The 16,231-nt window shown below is 46.0% G+C and overlaps 1 protein-coding gene across 1 annotated transcript in view; it reads left to right on the forward strand.

Annotated features, from left to right (window-relative positions):
* ANOS1 (anosmin 1) overlaps positions 1-16,231 on the forward strand; it is a 170,146-nt gene that overhangs the window by 103,572 nt on the left and 50,343 nt on the right. Inside the window, exon 4 of the mRNA XM_032880226.1 lies at positions 13,432-13,654. Coding sequence (XP_032736117.1) covers positions 13,432-13,654 — 223 coding nt within the window. The remainder of the gene's footprint in view (positions 1-13,431; positions 13,655-16,231) is intronic.

A 16,231-nucleotide genomic window follows, 5' to 3' on the forward strand; every position in this document is an offset into this window, starting at 1 on the left:
GCAGGCATCTAAGTTATCAAGGAAACTGCTCTTTTCCTTTCTTAATGGTATAAAATCAAATTTTGTCTTAAAATTGCTGTTGTCTGAGTTTTAAGGGAATGTGATACCTGGTAGTTTGAGGCACTGCCTTGCTGAAGGACACATCATCTCTCATCTTTAGGAATGACGTTTCTGATTTCACGATGCCCCCACCCCCCCACAGTGGGAGCACGTCGGCAATGTGAAGTGTGCGCTAGAGTCACGGAGAAGCTGAGATCCACCCCCCTCCCTGTCAGGGATCCACTGACGAGACCGGTGTCCAGGGCTTAGAGGAAAGCTGTTCCCGGACCAGCCTGGATTCTGAGAGATCCAGTTGTTGTCGGTGTACAGACAGGAAGAGGAAGGTTTGCACTGGACCACAGATAGGATTCCCGATTTCTTTGTGTGTGGTTTTTTTGTGTTTTTTTTTTTGTTTGTTTTTTTTTTTCTTTTCAAAATGTTTTCCAAGCTTCTTATATTGGATTTTCACATCGATTCTTCTAAGAAGTTAAGCCTGAGTTTTACTGGGTAAACTTAAGGGGCAATAGGACTGACATACAAGGGGGAAATGGTGTTATCTGCCCAAGATCCCATGTTTAACGGCTTCTTCCAAAGATCTGCAATCCAGGTGCGCCACCTCCTAAGTCTGCTCTGTGTCCCAGGACAGAGTGGAGGAGGAAGTCCTACTCCCCACAGCAGGAAATGAATCTGAGCCTGTGTCTAACATAATGTTGTTGGCCAGCCGTCTGGGCTTGAACACCCTTGAACAACAAGGGAGGTTTGCTTATGCAAAATCCTGGTTAATTAAGGGCACTTCAAGTAACTGAAGGAACAACAAGGCTCCTTACGACTTTGGATGCCCCGGTCCATAGAATGTTCCAGTCCTCCTGACAACACACGTCAGAAACTAAAGCTGTTGGGGTTTATCACGCTCCTAAGGGGACTTTCTTACACTCAAAACTTCTTATCCTTCCAGTGCTCCAGAACCCAGCGCACGCAGTAAATGCCTCCCTTCAGGAATGGAAGCTGCACCTTCTGGTGCCTGGGACAGCAGTCAAAGGGTTAAATGTATGGGAAGAAGTTGAGTGCTGAACAAGAAAACAGTGTCATATGCCCAGGTGTGCATGTCTGCCGAGGGGATGGTAGACACAAGACTCAGCACAGGTGTGTTGGGGGTGTCAGGGTGGAATTTGCGGAAAGTTTCTTCTGAAACCTCCACATTCTGTGCTGAAATCCCGTGCGTGGCCAGGAGTGGTCGTAAGACGGTGCAGGCGCGGGGCACAGGCATGGAGCTCATTTTCAAAAAATGGTGGCTTTTATTATTATACATAGGAAACCTTTATTTTTAGAAATGATAAGCCTTTACCTTTACATTCTTGTAACACATGAAAGTGTTCCTTGTATTTCTGGATTGTGATCTTTGGCTGGTGGGGGTGGAAAGTGCAGACTCTGTCCTGGTTTCCCTCTCAATTTAGCAGAGAGTGGGAGTCATGGAATGAAACATTTCAAGGAATGCTTATGAAGTTTTACAGTTATTGTGAGATTTCTTTTACCTGCATCTTAGAAAGGAAGTTATCGTCATTATATCAAATTTTATAGCCCTGTAGAAGGACAAAATCAAGCCTACTGAGTGACTTCTTAACGTTGTTCGGTAATTTATTGGCTAGACGGGACATGTTCTCCATGGAATGTAGGCTTTTTCCCCTCATTTTTTGAAATAAGGAGACTCCATTTTCATTAAATTTTTATATGACGCCAGGGGAATATAGAATCATATGAGATTCAACTAGAGGACACTTGATGAGGTTTTCAAGTTGATAAAAAAAAAAAAAAAACAACCAACCCTGAAGATTGGAGATTATTCTAAATGATTTGAAGACCTATCTGGATGTAAAAGAGGGACAGAGCCGGTCGAAGGAGTTAAGGGAATGGGCTGGAAATCATAAGAGCATCAAATTTAAGTAAAATGAAAATAAGCAAATAAATAAAATAAGTAAAATAAAAATCTCATGAAAGATGTTTGTACAACACTTAACCAGTGTCTGAACATGGGAAACATTGAGCGAATATTAGCCATTTTTACTCTGAAGGGAAAGGCAAGGTTAACATTTTTGAATTCTGTGATAGGTCAGTGAGGTAGAGGCTGACGAGGAGTTTAGTCCTGATGAGGTGACGGGAAGCAGATCAGAGGGTTTCGTGGAGGAGGAGTCATCAACGTCTCCAACTCTTGGTTGTCAGATAGAAAGTACGGGGAGAAATGCAGACCCAATACACACAACTGTTTGTGTACGTTTAGGTTCCTTCACCAAGACCACGTGTGTGGGAGAAGGGGAGAGAAGGGCCCGTGGCCAGGGGCTCACTGTCTGAGGACATGGGTTTTGAGTATTTTTCCTTTGGGAAGACTTGACTCCACTCATCTGCTCAGGGAAACGAGTCCTATGAGGCGTGTGAAGTTGGAGAGTGGGTCAGCGTGGGTCAGAAGCCCAGAGTTCTGGAGTATGAAAGCAGGGATGAGTCACAGGGACACCCACTTCCCCTGTGATAAGCCTAGTCCAGCATCCAGGATGGCCCAGACCCCACTGTGCGCACAGATCACCTGGGTGTGATTTAGACGTGCACATTCCGACTCACTGGGCCTGTGCTGTGGGCCCCCAGAGCCTACATTTCCCACGGACAGCGCTGAGGCCGTGGGCCCAGGGGCTGCCCTGCACAGCAAGAACATGGATCTCCCTCTGTGGTGTTGGGGTTCCCTGCCAAGCGCTCACTTACACTTGCCTGTGAATTCTGTGACGTCTTTTGTGTTTTCTTCTGTGATATTCCGTACAGAGAAAAGATGCAGTCACTGAAAATAAACAGATGAGGATGGTGTTTAGTGAAAAAGGCCCCACGTTCCTAATCACTCAAATTGCAGAACTTTAATTGTGGGTTTGTCTCCATCCCTTCACGAAAGGTATTTGACTAGGTATAGAATTCTAGGTTAACTTTTTTTTTTAATTAGTAGTTTAAAAATCTCTCTTCATTTTCTTGTCTTGTATGTTTTCAGAAAAATCTCTTGACATTCTCATTTTCTTGTTGTGTATAAAATGTCGTTGTATTTCCCTGTCTGCTTTGAAGATTTTCTTACTGTATCTGGTTTTAAGCAATATAATGATGGAGTCGTGACTGGGTCGTCTTTCTAATTCTTGGGCTTGCGGGAGATGCTTCTAATTCTAATTGGGCATATAGTTTTAATAAAACTTTTTACATATCAGCCAATATTCATTCCTTCTTTCTTTCTTTCTTTCAGAAAGACTGTGCATGAGCGGGTTGGGGGTGAGAGTTGGGGAGAGGGAGAGAGTACATCTCAAGCAGACTCCATACCCAGCACAGAGCCCATCATCGGGGTCAATCTCATGACCCCGAGATCATGACCTGAGCTGAAATCAAGAGTTGGCTGCTTAACTGACTGAGTCAGCCAGGAGGCCCTGTATATGAGCCAGTATTTGTTTCTATCCCATTCTCTGTATCCTCTCCTTCTGGGACTCCAATTATACATGATAGACTTTGTATTATGACCTGGGTCACGGAGTGTTCTGATCATGTTTTTTCTTCTCTCCCCCCACCCACCCTGCTTTATTTTGCTAATTTTCACCACTGTATCTGCAAGTTCCCTTCTATGGAGAGTGCCTGACATTCTTAAGATGCTCTCGGGCATAGTTTTCATTTCTTCATGTTTACTTCTGGAAGTTCCATGCAGGTCTTTCTGTGTCTTTCTCCCACATTTCTGGGCAGACAGAGCACATTTATAATGACTTTTAAAATGTCCATTTCTGCTAACTCCATCACCTCTATCATTTCTGGTTTCCTTTCTTTAGATTTCTTTTTTCTCTTTTTCCTTTTGGACGTGCAAGTGGTCTCTGAAGGGAGAGGATGTTGTCTTGTAGGACTGAGCCCGTCCTTGTGGGATCTGAAGCTGTTTGTGGGTAGGTGGTTTCAGAACTGAGTTGAATTGTAGGACACGCAGCTGGTGTGTGGAACCGCCATACCAGCATTGAAATTGGGGACATAGAACTTTTCAGTGCGTAAGAGGGTCAAGTGTGTATCTTTTCTTTTCTTTTTTTTTTTTTAAAGATTTTATTTATTTATTTGACAGAGATCACAAGTAGGCAGAGAGGCAGGCAGAGAGAGAGGGAGAAGCAGGCTCCCTGCCGAGCAGAGAGCCTGATGCGGGGCTTGATCCCAGGACCCTGAGATCATGACCTGGGCTGAAGGCAGAGGCTTAACCCACTGAGCCACCCAGGCGCCCCAAGTGTGTATCTTTTCTAAAGTATGATTCTACTTGTACCTTGAATGGGTGTGATAGTTTTGCACAGTTGGCCAGTGTTTGCAAAACTCTTGAGATGGAAGGCTTTTGACGCTTAAAAATATAATAAAAGAATAAACAGCTACATTTCACAAGTTCAGAATTTGTTCTTTTTCTTCTTTTTTTTAATTTTAAGGAGGCTTCATGCCCAACATGGAGCTTGAACTCATGACCCTGAGATCAGGGGTCACATGCTCTACCAACGGAGCCAGCTACATGCCCCTAGAATTCATTCCTCTTTGTGAGTAATTATGTATATGGGGATTTTAGGCAATCGTTAATTAACCTGTACTGTTTCCCATTGTTTTTTTTATAGGATTTGTAGAACTATGTTTAAAAATTCTGATACTCATGTTAATGGCTAACACTGATTTTAACTTTTTGATGTGCGAAATCTTGCTAATTTTTTGCATACTTAATGCTTAGGGTAATAGTACACAATAGTCATACTTATCCCCCTTTTGTATTTGGAGATACTGAGACTCGTAAAATTAGTTTTGCCTCCAAAGCCTACGGCTCTTGCTTGACTGATGTATTTGCTATTCCCTCCTTCTAGAATATTCCTCTGTCCTGCACATCATATTCTGTATTCACATCATTCTAAATATTGATGACTTACCTTTTTTTTTTTTTAAGATTTTTTATTTATTTATTTGGCACAGAGAGAGAGATCACAAGTAGGCAGAGAGGCAGGCAGAGAGAGAGGGGGAAACAGGCTCCCCGCGGAGCAGAGAGCCTGATGCGGGGCTCGATCCCAGGACCCCGAGATCACGACTTACCTTTTTTAAGAGCTTTCTCTTTGTCTAATCCTTTTTAAAGGGTTATTTACCGTTTTTTTTAATTGCAGTATGGTTGACACAGTGTGACATTAGTTTCGGGAGTATCCGTAGTGACTCAGGTTCTGTGTACTTTGTGCTGTGCCCCCGTCTGTCAGCACACAATAATATTACAGTGCCACTGGCTGTCTTCCCTACACTGCATATTTTACCCCCGCGACTTTTCATTCCCTTAGGCTAATCCTGTTGACCTCCTGTACTTTCATGACTTGCTGTGTCTGCCTTATTTTACTACAAATTAAACTCCTTGATGACTTACCTGCTTGCTGCTAACCGTATAAGCGGTAAGCATAGCAGAGCACGCTTTCCATACGTTCTCTTGCTCGTCATTCCATGCCTAGCACCTAGCACGGCAGTTTGGCTTGTGAATTAGTTTATAAATCCTTCCACGGCGTGATTGTTTCATAGACATGCCTGGCAATTCCAGGTAACAAAATACAGGCAGAAGGGGAGAGAAGGAAATGAGGGTTTAACTGGAGGGCCCTCGCTGTCCCTGGCTGTCGAGGAGTTTTTGAATTTCTGGAATCACATATGTGCCTAGGGATCTTCCAAAGATTTTCCAGCAAGATTTCAGAGTGTTGCTTCCAGTGGAGGATCTGACCATGGATATTTCCATACGAGGTGGCACATTTGCCTTCCAAACAAATAGAAAAGCAGGTCAACGAAGAGGAAGTTGAGATCAGTGTAAGTAAAGATGACTGTCATCTGTCATCTGTCAAAAGGGACACGTCCTCATTGGAAGAGACTTGCCTAACACGCATGTTTCTGATTTTCTTCAATTTTATATTATTCATGGCTAAGGTGTATAATTTGCCCCAGATCCAAATTGATTGTAATCCCATCTAATAAGTTAGTGTGTATAATTGAGTTTCCAGGCAAATCATAATTGCATTTATAAGAACAAATTAGAAACATTTGAATGGAGAATGCTTTTTTCCTATTTCATGCATACTTAGTATTTAAATTCTTTCTTTGAAAGATGCAACTGGCAGTTTTGGTGTTTTTTTAAACACTCTGTTCTTATTATTTTGTAGGAATGATATATGCACATTGAAAACTTCATATAAACACAGTAGAATAAAACCAAACCATGACTCCAAATTCTGCCATCCAGAAGAGCCATGCTTACCTGGGCAGAAAAGTTACCGTAGGAAACCTCAGACTGCTCTCTTTACAAATTCCTGATTAAAACGTTGGCCCTTGGCCAGCATATGGGAACTTAGGTCTGGGGAGGGTTCGCATCATTCCCTAACTGACAAGAGGTGCTCCCCGGTCTTAAACCATCAGCTCAGCGATGTGGTTTATGATGGGCACCTGTTTCCTCCTAGGAGTCTGGATTTTGGAGACGTGCTATGCAGCAGGTTCCTTTGTGCCCAGCCTCAGTAAAAACTGTGGACCCAGAGTCTCTCCTGAACTTGTCTGGTGACAGCATTTCTCATGTGTTGTCACAAGTCCTGCAGGAGGCATCGAGCACATCCTGTGTGATGGCCCCTGTGAGAGGACTCCCAGAAGCTCGTCCCTGGTTTGCTCCAGACTTGCCTCCGTGCATGTTTCCCTGTTCCTGACTGTGCTGTAGCAAATCAGAGCCCACAATATGACTCTATGCTGAGTCCTGTGAGTCCCAGACCTGGGGGCGGTCTTGGGGACCTTGTTACGTTACCATTAAGCAGACACCCTACCTGACATTTCTGTGCATGTTGTCTTTTAATGATGCTTCATGCTTAATACTATTTAAGTATAGTAGAAGAAACAGAAACCCCCAAATTTCAGGGAGAAAGAGATCATGAAAAATATTATGAAATCAAAGCATTATTTTAAATATTTGATATTTGCCTGATTGTTGACTGATGCCCTCAAGTTAAGTTCAGTGTAAGTTACTTAGATGTTCCCCACACCACTCCTATCTACCAATTTTTCTGACATTATTTCCTAATTCTTAGTTTTATTATATCAAATACTTTTCCTTGACCACAATTCCTACTTTTTTCAATTTTCGTTTTATATTTACGTGGGCAATAAAATGATTGAGTCTTTTATGCTAATTTCTTTATACCTGGCTTCTAAATTTGATCATATCTTGGGGCACCTGGCTGGCTTAGTCAGTGCAGCATGTGACTCTGGATCTTGAGGCTGTGAGTTCAAGCCCCATGTTGGGTGTAGAGATGACTTAAAATCTTTTTTAAAAATTTGATCACATCTTACTTTGGTTTTAAAAAGCATCCATAGATACCATTTTCTTTGAAAGCACTCACAACAAACTTTACCCCCCGTTACACATGAAGTCCAAATTGAATTGCACAGACTTCTCCTCACATGAGTATACGCATCATTTTCTTTGGGTACTGAGTATTGTAGTAACCCATGTGTTCTTGCCACCTGCCTGTCTTTAGAATGCCTGAATGTGGCACTGCATTGTTGAGCAAGAAAGGCCCATGGGGGCCTTAGAGGCCCTGAGTTTTTTTCGGTCTTTGAGAATGTTCCTGTCACATATACTTTTGAATGACAGCTGATTTTTTATATATGTAAACAGATATGATTATATATATAAACTATAGATAATATGATTTTATGTGTATAAACTATATATATATATTTTTTTAATTTTAGTTATTCTTATAGAGCTATTGCTGTATTGGCCCCAGATATAAATTTTGTAGAGAGAAATCGATTTGGAGGAAACCATATTTTCTCCATCGGAATCCACCTGCTGTTTCTACCTGGATGTCTGAAAAGTTATATTTTCGTCCTTGAAGTTCAGTAGCACAAGCTATATTTCAGTGTTGCTTGTTTTTATCCGTATTCCTGGATAAGATTTCTGTCCTTTTGATTGACATATAGATCATTTACGTGTATGTGTGTGTGTGTGTTTGTGTGTGTGTATGGGAAATATAGACATAAAATATATGCATATATGTGTGTGTGTGTATATCAGTCATACAGATGATTTCCATATATTATGTATATAAGAACCTATCTGCAGTGCGTTCCCTCCAGTCCTGGGTATTTCAAGAGTTAAAAGCTCCCGGTGCTGCTCGTAGGAATGCAAGTGGACGGCGGCTGGCTTGGCCGTCTTCCTAGTTTACCCTGAGATATGGTGTGGTCTTTAGAAAGCCATCGGTTGTCATCGTGGCTCTCACGCGTCCTTGTCTTATGATTTGGGATAAATTATAATCTCCCCAAGCTTCTGTTTCATCATCTGTAAGACGGAAGTTATGATGGTTATGGGGGTTGGGGGCCTCAGGGAGATGAGAGAGCAGACGACGTGCAGGAGGGATTCTCTAAGCGAGGCTGTGTTTGCTTTTGGGCTGGAGCAGGAAAACCCACTCAAGGCCCTGGCTTTTTGCAAAGGCTGCTACCTTTGATGCATGATATGGTTCTGTTGAATTAAATACCGAGGGCAATGTTCTTTCCATACCTGAGGCCTCGTATATATATGGTTTCTAACATAGGAAGAGGACTTAACGAACTTCATGTTTTTATGTTCTTCGTTCCATGGTTACGGCATGAGTTATTTCGTTGTATGGTCCTTGCATTTTATACCACACAAACAAAACAAAGATAAGTGTCTTTTTCCGGGAACTATTAACCTACTGTTTGTTGTAGGATTTTACTTTATGTCTCTCATTTGCCAGGCACGTTGAGATTAGCATGTTGCCTACATACAGCACTAAGAAACACAGTTTAGTCTTTAATCGAAGAGATGGCGTGTAGGAGAGATTTATAAGAATTAACTAATATGTAACAGTCCACAAACTATGAAGTTTTCCACTTAATCCCACACACCCCCGAGTGTTTTCATTTACTCCCATACTTTGCTTTATCCAACCCTTCTTTGGGAGCGCGATGACATCCACGCGATACTGACTCTAGAAAAATGCAGGATCCTGGAAAGGCAGTGATTCTTATGAGTAGTTTTATAGAGGCGTTGTAGGTACATTAACTTTACAATGAACATTTTGCCTCAACGGCTGGGTATATTTTTATAAAGAAGTAGTACAACATTTTGCACCTGCTCTCATTCACCATGGAGCGGATGGCCATCGTACTCCTAATGATTTGGATAACTCGCCCCTTTCCTATATTTTTCACATCCCTCTTGCCAGGTCCACCAGTAATTAACTCGGAATATCACAAGAGGTAGAAGGTGCTTACGGGTCAGAAGTGTCTTCACTGACACCGAATGACCTTTGTTCCTAGGACTTAGACCGGCCGTTTGTAGAGCAATTTATACATTTTCTTTAGACCTAGAGTATTAATATCCACACATCATTTTTCCTGACTTGCACTCATCTCGGTCCTGATTCTGTTCAACTAGAACATTCCCAGTAAGCGACGCTCAAAGGCATAGTGAGAGACCTGCATACGGAAACCACACATTCTCCAATTTATAGTCAGACCATTAATCGTTTTTCAACCTAATCCAAGATACCGATCCAAGGTAACGGATAGCGAGCGTCGAAATTTGCCTTCCACAGACATAAACAGTGGAACGGTTCGGCAGAAGTCTGCTGTAAGATTGTTGTACCGAGTCCCTGTCCTTGTAAGCGGATCTGCAAAACTCTGACATTTTCTTTCCTGTCAGTGCCCGCAGGGCACCGTTCTCGCGTGCCGGTTTCCGTGCTGACGCGGCAGCAGCGCGCTGGAAATGTGTGGATGGTCACTTAGAGGAAGCAGGCCAACTTTCTGTCTGTGGATCTTAAAACATTTTGGTCAGAATCACAGAATTTGGAAATGTTCGACAGTAAACTTGTAGCATGGGAAAAGAAAGGAGACACCCATGACCCCACTGCTGTGGAGCTCCCATTGTGGGCCAGCCCTGCATAACAGACCTCGGCCCTTTGTGCACCGTCTCATGTAATATTCATAACGCTGTCTGTGCTATTGCAGGCTCACGGGTCAGTCTCGAAAACTCCGGTGCAAAGATGAACTTTTTTTGTTCCCACCTTTGTTTCCATGGTTCTCAAAACAATCACACGCGCGCACACACACACACACACCCACCCACACACACACACGAGTCCACATTTTCGAAGCCATTTCTCATTCTGCCCCGTTAGCTCCATCAAGAAATTATTATTTTTTTATAATTATTTTTATAAACATATAATGTATTGTTACGTCAGTAAATTATTAAGGTGAGGAGACACGGTCTCTGCCTTCCGCCGCTCAGGGTGCAAGGGCGTGGCGGTTGGCACACAGATCGTTAGAGTAACAGGGGCAGGCCGTCCCGTACCTTGTTATCTGAATGTCGAGTCCAACCCTGTGTTCACATGGGACACTGGAAGGGAGCTGATTTGATTACCCCATGGCACAGACTCAGTCACGGTGATTTTCGAGTGAGCAAGTGGTCAACACTTGCCACGTTTAATAAAATTATTTCTACTTGGGAATTTGAGCCCATGCGGGCCAAGTAATTCTGGGAACTAAGTACTTGCAGCGTCCTGTCCTGTGTACCTTTTGGTGGAAGAGGAGGACTGGCAAACAGCCGTCATGCTGGTTGCAGCTCCCTTCACACCCGGCTTTGACTCCCAAGTTTGGGTTGGACCTCCATGTAGAGATTCAAAAGCAAACAAAGGAGAGCACACCTAGCCGCTCCCAGAAATATGAGCTGTGAAATCGACGAACAGAGAAAAGCCTTAAGAATGGATGCTTTTGGTGTTACCGAAGTTTTAAAAAAGTTAACTGGCTACAGATGGGTGACACTTCAGTACTGAAACCGTGACCTTCCTTTGTAAGTTGTACCTGGGAAGTTCTTCGATCGAGACCCTCTTTGACCGAGGGTGAATAATTTATTTGATGTCCGCGATTGCCGTCTAGACTTTGGGGTTGCACGTTTTCTAGGTAGCGTTTCCAGTTGTCCGCCTTGTGTTAGAGTGTGCGCTCTTCCCTTGTATTTAATGGTCACACGGAGTTGGCTCCTCAGGAACATTAAACATTTCTGACACTTTCAGAAAGACCGCGTGTCTATCAGGGAGCACCCGCGTCTGGAACGGGACGCACATGTTTCTCGCTCTGACGTAGATTTTCATTTAATTCCGTTAAAATGCACATGGTGTAGCATTTACCGTCATAACTCTTATACAGACTTTTAATTTTTATTTCTTAAGATTTAGGTACTTTAGAGAGAGAGAGCACAGGAGCAGGGGGAGGGGTAGAGCCAGAGGGAGACGATCTTCAAGCAGACTCCCCGCTGAGCTCAGAGTCCGACCCCGGGCTCCATCCCAGGACCCTGAGACCGTGACCTGAGCTGCAACCAAGAGCTGGACGCTTACTGACTGAGCCCCCCAGGCGCCCCCATAGTCAGATTTGATGCAGCATTGTTTGGGGGAAGGAGGCAGGAGAAGCACAGTGGAACAGTTTGCGTTGGTGACGGGGTTAGCCGGGGCTCCCGGCATAGGTCCTCGAGCTGAAGTTACCAGGCTTGGGCTTTTCAAGGAGATTTCTGGTCACCATCAACATGCAAAATAGCGGCCTGTACTTAACCCTCTACCTTGAAGTGAGTCAGAGACCTTCCTTTGTCTCCTCCCTTAAATCAGGGAGTTGGGCGATAGGGAGGTTTTTTCCTTTCCTTTTTAGCCCCTTCTTAACATAAGTCTCCCACTGCGTGAGACCCTCTCTGGCTGATGGTCCCCCTGCCGGCCTCCCTGCGGATTACGTATCTGGCTGGAGGGTCAGACTCCCAACGGTGAGGCGTCGCGGGCTGCGGCCCGCAGGCCTTACTTATCAGGTGTCACCGGATGGCAGAGAGCCGCAGTCCAGCGACAGCAGGTGTTACCGGGCGTTACACAGGTGTTCCCCAGGTGTGACCAGGCTCTCCCAGGCCCGAGTCCCGGCGAGTCGTCAATGGGAGCAGCCGGCTGGCACGTAGCCCCGCGGTGCTCACCTTCTACCCCTGGTTTACGCTCACCTGTGCTACCATCTTGATTTCTTACATCCCCGACTCGGATTTGACATCTGACCACAAACGATGTGCCCTCCTCGAGGATGGCCTGCTCCCTGTGTGGAGAAAGCACAGGCCTTCCCCAGAGCGCCGAGGCTGCTGTTTGCACTGCTTGGGGGTCTGAGCTGTCACGGCCAGCAGAACCCGGCCTCACTGGGGTCCCAGTGAGCTATCAGGGCAGGAGGAGGGGTAGGCTGAAAGTTAGGGTGATCATGATGCCTGATTGTCAGCCACCATCCATCAGCAAAGGAAGGGCCACCGTGGGAGGTCATTCCTCTGTCCCTGGTGGTGAGGCTCCTTTTAGGGACCCTCAGCAGCTCCCACTGAAGTGGCAGAAAGAAGCCCTTACCCCCTGGTTGCTTCTCATGTTCGAGCGGTAACCGAATGCTGTCCTGAACCGTATTTTCGAAGGAGAAAGATGCATTTGGTAACGGGTTCTTGCCACTCCTTGTGCTTTTTCCGTAATGCGAGTTTCTCAAAAAATCCGGGAATCCTCATCGTCATGAGTGTGTGATTGATTCTGGGCTGCCCTGAAATGCCGTTGGCCAGATGCTCTCCAGAACCGGGCTGTGTCACACACGTAACCCTGACCCTCATTCTCCCACGGCATCCCTGACCGATAATTCCATCACGATACGAGGTCCCGTGTGCACGGTAGCTCTAGAAGCCGGTGTTACTAAAACCGGTTCAGTGAACGGAGGCTTAGAGCAGCTTTTGACAAGACAGCAGCTGGCGTCACTGCTGTGAGAACCGCCCCGTTTCTGAAGACGCACAGCGAAGGCGTCGTGAGTACCGTTGACCACACAAAAGAAGTGACTCGGTAGAGAACGACAATCCGCGTGTGCGTGCCGTAGTCCCAGAGGGGCCCTCCATGGTTCCGAGATGCTTTACGAATGCATCAGCTGTGTGAGCTCGGAGTGGCCACGTGCAGGGTTCCTGCGTATCTGTCCGGTGCGTACAAAGTTACCACCCGCGGGCTGGATTCCTTTCCAAGATTAGCCTAAAATATTACTTCTTTGGGGGGAAAGAAAACAAATCGTTCACTTTGTAAGACATTCCAAGGACCTTTTCACCAAATAAGAATTGTCACCTTCCTTTCTGAGGTCTTGGAAATCGGGCGTTCTGTGTCTGTAATAAGAGAACTTTCCTTTTCGGGGCTCCCGGCTGGCTCCGTCAGGGGACCACGTGACTCTTGATCTTGGGGCTGCACGTCCGGAGCCCCACGTTGGGTGTCAAGGTTGAGTAAAAAAAAAAAAAATTCTTAAAAAAGAGAATTTTTCCTCTTCTGTCTTCAGCCTCTGTTCCCCAAGAAGAACTACGAATGCTTGACGAGCTGTGAGTTCCTCAAGTACGTCCTGTCGGTGAAGCAAGGGGACTGCCCGGCCCCTGAGAAGGCCAGCGGGTTCGCCGCCGCCTGCGTGGAGAGCTGTGAAGCCGACAGGGAGTGCTCCGGGGTGAAGAAATGTTGTTCGAACGGGTGTGGACACACCTGCCAGGTGCCCAAGACCCTGTACAAAGGTAAGGGGCAGAGCCCACATGAAGGGAACGTCATTAACTCACGGGGGCAAGTGCTGCATGCGCGGGGAAAGGGGTCGGAGATGGGGGTGTGTGTGCGTGGGGATGAGGGTCAGTCCAAGAAGGCACCATTGCAAGAGAAGAGAAGCGATCAGAAAATGCCCTTTGCGCCACACAGACCATCTGCCAGTGTTAGTGGACCCGCCCGACGAGCCCCGGGGAACTCCTTCCAGGGCAGAACCAGTCATTCTTATTCAGCGGGCCGTGTAGGAAGCAAACTTCAATCCAGTACTGGTCCTTTTGTCCACAAAGAGTAAGTCACTTAAGTGGCCCTGGGGACATGGGAGCAAATCGACGGAAATCCCTGGAAAGTAGGCTGCGGGGGGGAAGCACCCTTGAAAACGCATGCAAAGGCGCGGGTGTCGTGGTTTTCCTGTTGGCTCCGTGCAAGGCCACCAGGGTCACTGTGTGGACTTTCAATACCGTGGTTAGTGTCTTGCGAGCCCAGACAGAGGAATTGCTCTCTTTCCAAGGTGGGGACTCAGTGTACCCAACCATTGAGCGGACGTAAGAGTTGACGTTCCTAGGCAGTTACTAGAGCCCTTAACTCCCGGTGCTCAGCGACAGTTGCCTCTGCCGGTAACGGCGACCCCGTTCTTTTAAGCCAAACCGCTTCTGTTGTGCTATGGCCCGTTTTGGGTACACTCAGAATATCCCAGGACACAACATTTTGCTGCTTTTTGACATCTCGTACGGAGAGTCAAATAGAATTCATCACTGGGCGCCGTTCACGGCGAGTACAAAGAAGATCTCTCTCCTCCTCTCTCTGACTCACAGCAAAGATATATGATGTCCAGATACAGGTCGGTTATTTTAAACCGCGTGAAACCGCACGGGCAGTGAGGCCCGCGTTGAATCACGTGCTGGCTGTCCTCCGACATCTGCTCTCACTCACGCAACAGCCCCCGTCTCCCAGAACGCGCCCGTCCCTGCCCTTTCCCTTAGGCGCTCCCTTAGGAATTATTCTCGTCTCAAAGCTGGGTAGTCCGTCCAGTTTTCCTGGTTTCTGCACAAGAGCTGGGGACACCTGGCGCAAGGATGACATCTCAAATTCAAAGTAACTGCCGCTTTCCCCTTCTTGCCAGGTGATGTTTCTTTAATGGATTTGAAGTTTCATCGTGTTCACGCCTCTCATTATAAACGATGTAAAATCACTTTTGCAAAACCGAACACCTTTTAAGTTTTCCAAAGTCTATTATTAGGAAGCCCTTTCTGTTATTACAGATCATTTACTATGTAAGTATTAGCATTTACCATAAAAATAGGATGCTTTTAGAAGGACTATTGAAAAGGCATTTGTAAAACCCGTAGTGTTTTAAAGTGCGGTGTTGTAAAGAGGCAGTATAAATTAAAAGATGCTTTTTATTTAAAAATGATGAAGCGTCAGTATGCATTTCAGGTATGTCTGGTTCACCAGGAATAAGGGAGCTCTTCTACAAAGGGCCTGCATCAACGATTAATTATTAAGAGACTTGCAATTTAAACCTACGCTTAGCTAAATAGGACGTTTTTGTTGTTGTTTTTTTAAGGCCTAAAGTCCCTCTTCTATAAAGTAGCTCTTAACTTGGGTTCTTTGCAGAGACAGGCTGTTCATGGAGAATTGACTAGAAATAGAACAAACAGACGTGACATTGACCTGACGATGCCTTTTGGGTAGTGAGCCTTTGCGCAATAGCACTGGTGTTTTGAAAATAAATATATATATGTCTCCCCCTTTGCCCTGTGGGGCAGTCCCTGAAGGAAGGCTGGTTTCCCTGTCCGGGGCGGGTGCGTCTCACAGGACCACCGGGTAGCCGTGTGTGAGCCAGCGCGGGGCCCGCCACAGCCTGCGTGATGCTCACGGCCACGTCGTAGGTCACGAACCCCCCACAGCATCCCGTCACGGTCCTGCCCGGAACTCACACTGTGTGCTCACTCTCAGGAGAGGGCTGTGGCATTGATGGCTTGTGTGTCTCAGGGAGAGGGTCCTTCTGGACCCAGCCCTTGGCCTCGCAGGGACAGACACGCTTCCTCAGCCGGCCATTGTGCACACATATCACTCTGAGCTGTCTGTGGAGGACCAGCCGTCGCCGTCCTCCTCGCCGGCATGCTCCCCTGTCACTGCCCCGAGCCACCCCTCGGAGATCCGCTCGCCCTCCTCTCTCTGCTCCTGCGAGACCTGTGCCATCTTTTTCCTTAGGAAGGAGCGCCACCTCCCCGGTGGGGATGACTGGGTCCTGCTCCCAGGCCACGAGGGCTGAGGCTGAAGTTACAAGCCGTTGCTCGGGTGATTTGGTTGTTGGGAGCAGGAATGTGTGACCCTGGCTCCCAGCTGGGCCCGCTGTCCTCCTGCTTTCATTTTGAGCCTATCCAACGGTCATATTTGACCCTAAATCATGGTATCGATATAGTATAGGTCAAGCAAAAGATGAATCCGTGTCGACTATTTTATTCCGATAAAATCACTAATGTGTCAGTGGTTACGTAGATCAGGTATGTCCTTACCAAGCTGGTCATGCACGCAACGCTCGTTTGGGCACA

The sequence above is a fragment of the Lontra canadensis genome, unplaced genomic scaffold, assembly GCF_010015895.1.
Source record: "Lontra canadensis isolate GAN:19392208 unplaced genomic scaffold, GSC_riverotter_1.0 scaffold68, whole genome shotgun sequence".
Lineage (NCBI taxonomy): Eukaryota > Metazoa > Chordata > Mammalia > Carnivora > Mustelidae > Lontra > Lontra canadensis.